This window comes from Silurus aristotelis, assembly GCF_946808225.1.
Source record: "Silurus aristotelis genome assembly, chromosome: 27".
NCBI classification, from domain to species: domain Eukaryota; kingdom Metazoa; phylum Chordata; class Actinopteri; order Siluriformes; family Siluridae; genus Silurus; species Silurus aristotelis.
Window position 1 is genome coordinate 12176058 of NC_139600.1, and position 9941 is coordinate 12185998.

At 36.8% G+C, this 9941-nt stretch overlaps 1 protein-coding gene across 1 annotated transcript; it reads right to left on the reverse strand.

The window, feature by feature from the left end:
- Positions 1-370: 370 nt before the first annotated feature.
- Positions 371-7786, reverse strand: LOC310721280 (kelch-like protein 33). Its single transcript, XM_083532829.1, has 4 exons — positions 6625-7786; positions 3911-4859; positions 2409-2579; positions 371-1877 (listed from the first exon to the last, which is right to left on the reverse strand). Exons 1-4 carry the CDS (start codon positions 7379-7381, stop codon positions 1337-1339), a joined length of 2418 nt encoding a protein of 805 aa, XP_083388955.1. The 5' UTR covers positions 7382-7786; the 3' UTR covers positions 371-1336.
- Between the last annotated feature and the right edge of the window lie 2155 nt (positions 7787-9941).

A 9941-nucleotide genomic window follows, 5' to 3' on the forward strand; every position in this document is an offset into this window, starting at 1 on the left:
TTTTTTTTTTTTAACCAAAAGCTGTTTTGCTAACCATAAGGTTCAGATAAGGTGTGCTAAAAAAAAAATTAAGAAATAAAAACAAGTCCTAATTTGTATTTATTGTTCATTTTTCATCTCCAGGCTTCAGAATATTAGGAATCCGGATAAAGAGTTTTGAATATTGCATGTATTTGCATTTCATAAGTCATTACATAATTCATAATTCACTTAACATATAAAACATTTACACAACAGCTAGATCAGGCTATTTTACACCAGTTCCACTGATAGTACTGCCTTATGTTTAAAACAATTAATATTCTAAACATGCATCATCATGGACTAAAAAATATAGTGATTCTTATTTATTTATTATTATTATTATTATTATTATTATTATTATTATTATTATTATTATTATTATTTTTATTTATTTAATAAACACAAACAAACTTTACAATTAACATCACTAATACAGTATACTGTATGAAACTTCTTCATTCTTCATTGAATCTACACCACCTAATTATTAATATTGATAATAAAGAGAAATGTGTCATAGGATGTGCTTAATTTTTCTAATTCCAATTAAATGTTTTGTTTTGTTTTCAGTAGTATGTCGAAATATCAAATCTCTGGGGTAACATTGCCAAACAAATTCCAACATTAAGAGTCATGTACTTGCTAAGAACATTTAACCACCATATGGACAACGTATTCAGACACATGACTTTTCCAGCCACATGTGGTTCTTCTTCAAACTGTTACCATAAAGTTGGAGACACACAATTGTAAAAGACGTCTTTAGATGCTGTGGCATTAAACTTTCCCTTCATTTAAACTAGGAGGCCCAAACCTGAACCATCATGACAATGTACCTGTGCACAAAGCTATGAAGATATGGTTGACATGAGTTAAAGTGGAAGATCGTGAATGGCCTGATATAGAGCTCTGACCTCAACCCTATTGAACAGCTTTGGAATGATTTGGAGGGCTGACTGCAACCCAGACCTCTGACTTTATTAATACCCTTGTGGCTGAATAAGAACACATTTTCACAAGCACACTCCAAAATCTAGTGGAACATCTTTCCAAAAGTATAACAGCAAATGGGGACTGAATGGTAAATGGGATGTGTAAAACTGATATGAATTTTATGGTCAGGTGCCAATGGACTTTTGTCCATATAGTATATCCTAAGCTCATTTTAGTCTCCATTACATAAAACTTACATCAGTAGGCTCCCTGAGGTTTGGGAAGCAGTTCTAGGTGTCTTATTATATTTATAATAGGTGACATCATGAAAAAAGATACCTTTTAACACCACAAATGTCAGTGGGATTAAATATGGCTTTTACATAGCTTTCAGTCTATCTGACCTTCTCAACTGAGCAGGTAAATGGAGTAAACAAGCCCGAATGTCTGTGACAGGGCCGGCCATCTTGCCCATATTCTCCCATCTCTTATTTCCAGGGTCATAGCGGTGTACCAATCTGGCCTCACTGTAATCTTCCTGAGAATAACCACCCAACACATACAACTTTCCCTCCAGGACAGCTGAGGCTGCTCCAACATGGCACAGCGGAAGAGGCGTAAATGCAGTCCACGTATCACTTCTAGGGTCATAGCTTTCACAGGACAACTGATCTGTGTAGAACTCTCGCAGGTTACACACTCCTCCAGCTACGTAGAAGCGCTTGGCCAAGCTTTCCATGCAGTGCTGAGCTCGATCATGGGCCATGTCCGAGAGATATGTCGTGCCACGCTCGGGATGGTAGAGAAACATGGACACCAGGCACTGGTACTTTAAATTAAAACCTCCTGAGATAAAAATCTCGCCTTCCCAAACAACAGCTGCATGGCCACTCAGAGGCTGGTCCAGTGAATGTGCCAAGCTAAAACGAAACACAGAAACAAGCTGTTATTCACTATTTAAAAGACACTATTTGGATAAAATTGTTTCAACACCCAAACCTGTTCCAGCATGACTATGGCCCTGTGCATACAGCCAGCTCCATAAGGATATGATTTACATAGGCTGGAGTGAAAGATCTTGAGTGGTCTGCTGTAAATACCTGACCTCAACCCTACTGAACTCCTTTGGGATGAACTGGAACGCTGACTGGACCCTAGGCCTCCCTACCTCGCCTATATCAGTACCTGACTTGACTAACGGCCTTGTGGCTAAATTGACTAAATCTCCACAAGCACACTTCAAAATCTAGTGGAACATCACCCCAGAATCTGAACTAGATGTGGAATGGGATGTTTAAAAAGTACATATGAAACTTTTGTCCATATAGTGTATCAGAAAGGTTGCATCTACACATTTTGCTTGCCATTATTTCATTGGCATGATGACATATGTTCAATTTAATTTAGTGGTACGTATACTATTCAAGGCAATTCTTCTTATAGTTTCTTACCTCCATGTGTCTGTTTTCACTGAGTATTTTTCCACACTGTCCAAATTAGTGCTGATGTCCTTGTCTCCTCCAATTGCATACAGACTATCCTCTCTCACCACCATAGTAAAGTTACTCCTGTGCTCTTGCATATCTGACAGTCTCTTCCATGAGTTGTTTATAGGGTCATACCTGTGCCAGTGTGTGTATAAGATTTAGAAGAAAAAGAAATTTAACTACAGAATAAAAACAAATACAAAAGAACCTAAAAATCATGTACAGTGCATTCAGAAAGTATTCAGACCCTCTTCACATTTTGTTATGTTGTCGCCTGATACTACAATCGTTATTTTCTTACCAATCTACACTCAGTACCACATAATGACAAAGTAAAAACAGAATTCTAGTATGTAATTTAAATAAATAAATAAAAGAAATATCACGTACGTAAGTATTTCGAATTTTTACAACACTTATTAGCTCAGATGTCTACCATTTCTTTAGATCGTTCCTGAGATGTTTCTACACTTTGAATGGAGTCACAGCTGACAATTCATATTAGAGCCATAATTCTCAATTGGAATAAGAAGTGTGTCAGAACCAAAACTCTTCCAAGAGCTCGTCTCCCAGCCAAACTGAACATTTGGGAGAGAAGAGCCTGATAAGAGCGGTGACTAAGAACACTATGGTCACTCTAACCGAGCTATGGAGATCTTGTGTGGAGATGGACAAAGTTCCAGAAGGACAACCATCACTGCAGCACTTCACTGATCTGGTCGTTATGGCAAAGTGGCTGAATGGAAGCCTCTCCTCAGTGCAAAACCACTTGGAGTTTGCCTACAAACACCTGAAGGACTCCGACTGTGTGGAGTCTCTGGTCTGATGAAACCAAGATTGAACTGTTTTTAGGGTACTGAGTGTAGATTAATGCGAAAAAAATCAATTTGAATGAAGGATGAAGTTCATCTGAGTACTTTTTGAATTCAATGTATGAGCAGTTCAACTTGTCATTATAGGAACACTATGAGACGGATAACTTGTTAAAAACGAACTTATTATTTACTATAACTTTTTTAAATGATTTTTCTTGTGCAAAAATGTGTCACATCCATAAAAATGTTTTACAAAAAGTATAAAGTTGATGAATTTTTGAGAAGAATCGATGAATGAAAATAAGGCAATTATGTGCAGGTGAGAACTCAGGAAAGTAAACCAAATACAAAACAATTTGAAAGCACTTGTGAAAAATAAATTCTACATGGCAAAAATGGCAAAAAAAATATGCGAGAAAAAAAATATAATGAGAAAATCAGGTGTGACAAAAAATATTTGTGAGAAGTCAATGTGAAAAACTATTCGTTTGTAATTATGAAAAGTGAATACAGTGACAAATCAAATGGGAAAACTATTTATGAAGACATTTTTGAATACACAAGATTATCATAGATTAAATTATCAATCAAGAAATGATTAATTATTATATTAATGCACAGAATATAAGTTTTGGAAGACCTAGATCATACCTGTATACAGATTTCATTGTGTCTGTCTTAGAATAGTAATGGCAACCTCCTGCTACATACAGTTTCCCATCTAGTATGCTGATTCCATGCCTGAATCTTGCTCTCGATGGCATTTCACCCAACATCCTCCACTCCATATCCTTGACCAATCCTGTACCGCTCCGCATGGAGTTAGCAAACCACAGCTGTTTGCTAGGAAGCCGTTGGCCGTCGTCTGGATTTAATTGATCTCCTCCAACAACAACAAGAACATCTTTGGGGTAACGTATACGATGCTGAACTACTTGGCTGGAGTCTCCAAATCCAAATTCTTTTAGTGCTGTGTGGTATAGATATACATCTTCATTGCCACGACACTCCATTTGCAGGTTAACGGCTCGGACCTCTCGAAACTCTCGGAAGGTCATGAGTGGAAACCGCACTCCTGTCATTACTTCCTGGGCTTGAGAAAGCCTTTGCTCTGGATCTGCCTCAATCCATGCCACCACTGCTCGGAAGACAGACAGCTCCGATGGAACGCACAAGGCATCGCGTCTTAGAAGGTTTAAAAGCTTCTCCGCTGGCAATTCCAAGAACATTGGAGTAGCCATAACTTCCTGGAAGTGCATGAGGATGAAGTCTTCAGCTGTTTCAAACAAGTCACCAAGCATGTACGCTTCAGCAAAGGCAGCCACATCCAAGCAGTTGTGGACATCCATTTGCTGTTCCAGGTAGCTAAGGCAGAGCGAGAGTGCTGGTTGGAATTGAAACTGTAAAGCAGCGATGGTGAGCTCAAAAATGCATCCCCAGTCAAGAAACAGATGTCCACTGTAGCAGCAATGAAGAAGGGCTTCTAGTTCAGGTGCCCCTACTAATAGCAGGGACACTGAGGTCTGGTGGGTCTCCTTCATACCACTGCTGAACATTGCATGGAAATAGTCACTGCTGGCACTCAGAATCACCCTGTGTGCTGTAAATGAGAAAAAAAAAGGAAATAAAGCTCAATGTAATAGTAATATCCCATATGGTATTCTTTAAATGTAACTTAACCAAAAAAGATCCCATTTTAAAAGATTTAAAAATCAATCAAAGATTCAAAGATCAATCAAAGAAACAAACAAAAAGCCAAGTGATCAGCAAGCAACATGAACAAATTGCAAAACTGGAGATGAAGATATAACTGAGAATATAAACTAAGAATGCGTATGTATACTTCTCAAAGGGTCAATGATGCCCTTGAAATGAGTCCTTAAAAAAACAACCTGTGAACATGAGAGCGTTCTCTATGCTGTACTTCACGGCGGCCATGTTTGAAAGCTGTGTCGTTGAGCAGAGTTGGAGTTCAGCTAAGACCTGACAGGAATCACATTTCTGCTTTGTGGTCTTGCCTGAGAAAGATTTTTGATGACTATACCCAAAGATCTGACTCTGCAACCATGTCGCTTTCCAAAAAAACATGGTGGTGCAACAAGGGTGAATACATATACAAATGTAGACGCACCTTTCAAGTATTTAAAATGTTTCACTGACTTCTTATTTAAAACATGAAATAATGAAACATGGAATAATGAAATATGCACATCTGCAAAAAATAGTGGAACGGCAAGTCCAGAATTATTTGGATTTCTCTATTCGCTAATATGGAAGTCCATAGAGGTCGTGCGTTATAATATTTAGCTTTCTTGTTTTCTCGTGATCTCAACATGAGTTTTTTTTCTTTTTATCACATCGTAATTTTCTCGTGATCTCAATGTAAAAACCCATATTCTCACAACCTAAATGTATTAAAGTACACTTTGGCATTTGAAATCTCTATCATAGTTTTATCATAGTTTTCTATCTTAATTTTCCACAGCAAATATGGACTTTATCTGTAGTTTGATTGAGTCCCTGATCAAAGTAAAAGCGAATGCTATCACCCATGATGCTGCCAAATACACAGGAAAATGAAGTACTGATCAATGTTTGTATGTCGAGATCATGAGAAAATGTACTTTAGATTTTTGCAAGAGATTTTGCGAGAAAATTATGTCGTGACCACGAGGAAACAAGCTTTGTTGTCCAGATAATAAAAAAATTAAGTCTTGATCGGGAGAAAACAGGAAAGAAAAAATATTACAATACATTGCCTCTTAAGACTGTACACTAAAGACAATTGGGTCAAAAGATAAAAATGCGATAGATAGATCAGAATTAAACATATTATGTGCTGATTTTTATATCTAGATGTGTTATTTAACTGGGTTACAAGAAACACAGGTTATTGTCATGTTTCAATATTTCTGATCATGTAAAAAAAAACCCACAAAAAAGCGTTTAAAATAAAAACTGCAAGTTTTGGTGATGTCACTAAATTGCAATCTCACTGACACTGATTTAGTTACTTCAAGCAAGTTCAAAGTAAGTTAATAATCAAACATATTTACTATATTTAAAGAAATAAATTTAAAAATTCAAGCTGAATTTTTGACTTGTCATCTCATTTTCATCAAAACCAAATGTCCAGTGGATAGCAAAAAAATTTAATTCCATACAGGCATTAGCAATATACATTTCAGACACACGCTGGCAAATTATGAATGTTTTTGGATACTATTTCTCATACTATGTATAAATTGTAGCCTGTCATGTAAAATGCATTTAATGTACTGAGGTCTTGAGGCTCGTCAAATCGAATGAATATAATTTGAACGTAGACTATTTAGACTAAAGTCAACACTCTGGCATATCTTTACCATGAAATTTTCTTCCTTGAGCTTCCAGCTCCACATCACAGCCCACCTTCTCTGCCCACAGCTGCCTAATGGACTGAAGGTTAAGCTTTCTGTGTTCTTTGCCATTCATTTTTTTCATTTCCTTCTCTTCATTTTTCTTCCTCTCCACCTCTTCTTCTTTTTTGCAGAGCTCTAGAACCCTTGAAACTCCCAGATGTAAAGCAGCTGCCTGAATCTGAGCTAAAGAGTTATTGTTCAGTCCAGCTATCTTTCCAGAGTAGGCAAATTCCAGCACTGCAGATAAGCCCACATCACATACCTCTGGACCCAGATGTAGACATATCTCACTCTCGTTCTTTTCATTCCTCTGTTGGAGCATCTGTTGGATTCGGGGACTTACAGCAGCCAGGACCACTGAGTGAGCATGAACAAAATATCCATGCTCAACACTTAGGATCAGGTCAGTAAGGACAGAGCAACACCTCAGTTTCTCCATGGCTTTGAAGATTTCAGTTGGGTAAGAATCTTTTGTGAACTTCTTTGTCTCTACCTCGTCATTCCACTTGTTCTCTGTTTCCTGAATCCCTCTCTCGTTCTTCATGACATTGTTTTCCTTCATCCCCATTCTGCTGTCATTGTACGCCCTAATCCATGTTAGTCTCCTGCTCTCCCTTTCAAACTCTTCCCCTCCTTCATCTATCACTTTTTTCCTTCGCTCCTTCTCTTTTCTCCACCGTTCTTCCCATTCCATAGGCAGGTAGCGCCTTGTAAACTCCATACTTGCTGATGAATTGCAGCCCCACGACGAAAGTATACCTGTCTGTATTGTTAGTTTTTCTCTCTGTTTTCGGCAATCTGTTTATACAGTGCCCACATGCCACCATGATCAATTTTTCAAGTAAACAACATTCTAATTTTAGATTCTGCTTCAGTAGATCAGATGTCTTTAGACCTTGGCTTTGCGGTCTTTAGTGGGAGACAGTAGGTGCCAAAAGTCTACTAGAGTCTACAGGAGTCAACTACCAGAAACATTTTTAAGAACACAATTCAGCAAAATTTAATGGGACCATGATCACAAAACAAGTATGCTGACACATTTACTAGCAGGATTTCTCTCTAAAGATGTACTCTTCTGTAACTCCTTTTTTTCTCTCTTAATGACAGAACTTTGGCTAAGTTTCACACATAATTTGGCCTGTTCAAAATTATGCATGCAATAGCATACGATTGAATAATGGTAGCATATATTTTATTCACAGTAAAACAAAGAAAACACATCAAATATTTAAAATGAGGAAATGTACCAAAAAGATGGTTGATGGTTTTCAAAAAAGTTGGATTTTTGCAACAAAAGTCTGGAAAAAGTAGGTGTAATTAAAATTAAACAATTGGAAAAACATTCAGCAAATAATTAGGTTAATTGACAACAGGTCAGTAAGATGATTGGGTATAAATAGTGTATCTTAAAAAGGCGGAGTCTCTTAAAAGTAAAGATGGAGCAGAGGTTCAGCAATCTGTGAAAGACTGTATCTACAAATTGTGGAACAATGGATGAATATCATTAACAGTAAATAATATTATCCAAACTTTCAAAGAATCTGGAGAAATCTCTGTGCACACAGGGCAACCGTGAAAATCGGTATTGTATGCCCGTGATCTCCGGGCTCTCAGACGGCACTACATTTAAAACATTTATAATTCTGTAATGAAAATCACTGCACTGGCTCAATAACACCTCCAGAATTCTTTGTTTGTGAACACAGTTTGCCAAGTCATCCATAAATGCTGGTTAAATCTCTATCATGCAAAGAAGAAGGCATGTGTGAACATGAGCCAGAAAACACCACGTCCTCCTGACTAAAGAGGAGTGGGATTATCTGGCTTGTTATCAGTTCTCAGTTCAAAAAGCCGCATCTCTCTTGCTACAGGGGTGCATTAGTGTCTGTGGAATTGGCAGCTTGCTCATTTGGAAAGGCTCCATTAATGCTGAACGGTATATACAGGTTTTAGAGCAACAAATGCTTCCAGTCAGAAAAAGTATTTTTTTAGGGAAGGCCTTAAATATTTAAGCAAGACAATGCTAACTGCCTACTGGATCTATTACAATAGCATGACTTCATAGTAGAAGAGTCTGGGTACTGAACTAGCCTGCCTGCAGTCTAGACCTTTCACCATTTGAAAACATCATGAAACAAAAAACCAACAAATGACACCCAGAACTGTTGAGCAGATAGAATCCTGTATCAGACACATATGGGACAACATTCCTCTCCCAAAACTTCAGCAACTGGTCTCCTTAGTTCCCAGTTATATACAGAGAAGATGTGATGCCACACAGTGGTAAACATGGCCCTGTCCAAACTTTTTTGAGACCTGATGCAGCCATCAAATTTAAACTTACCATATTTTTTCCTTGAAATGGTAAATATTTTCACTTGAAACATCTTATATGGTTTTTGTTTTATTGCAAATCATTGCATTCTGTTTTTATTTACATTTTGCACATTGGCCCAACTTTTTTGGAATTGGAATTGTACATACAAATTATGAACAGAACACAATAATGCCTATAATCTTTTATTCAAATTGTATTAAAATCATTAAATAAACTACTTCTGGATATTGTTTCCCAATCCGACTGAGCTACTGCACTTTTGCACCACTGCACTGATCCTCGTACATTTTCTATTAATGAACACTTGCATGTAAGTCACACTTTAAGTCACTCATTCTTTCACGTTTGTCTTCCATGTTTGTATTTGTTTTCCTTGCTAACATGATTTAACTTATGTTTTTTTTCGTCAAGTTTTTTTGTGTTTTATTTATTTGTCCTTATGGCTATACGCTATACGCACATAATAATCAAGTGCAATCAACTTATTAAATGAGTTTCTAGATTATACTTAAAAATCAATTTTTGTTATTTTTAATCGTAGAAAATAAAAAGAAATTCCTTTGTAAATACTTTATTTGATTGGGTGTTATTTTCTACATTTCCATTTATCTTCCAGATCAGTTTTTAGTTGCATTTGTTGCAACTTGATGTTGATGTAGTGTCACCGTCACTAAAACACTGACAGTGAAGACTGCTGGAATGTTAGAATCTTAGTACATTCCTTATTACTGTTTTGTTTCTTAGCTGCTTAAACATAACATAATATAATCTCTTAATTTGTTTTGTTCATTTATTTTATAAAATCAACATTACAGAATATCACTGTAAATGTATATATATATAAATTGTGGGATTGCCATTCAAGCCACGTTCAAGTTAACAATACATAAACGTTTTTGCACTAGTACTCTAACAAATATTACCACTGTAAATTCCACTTGGT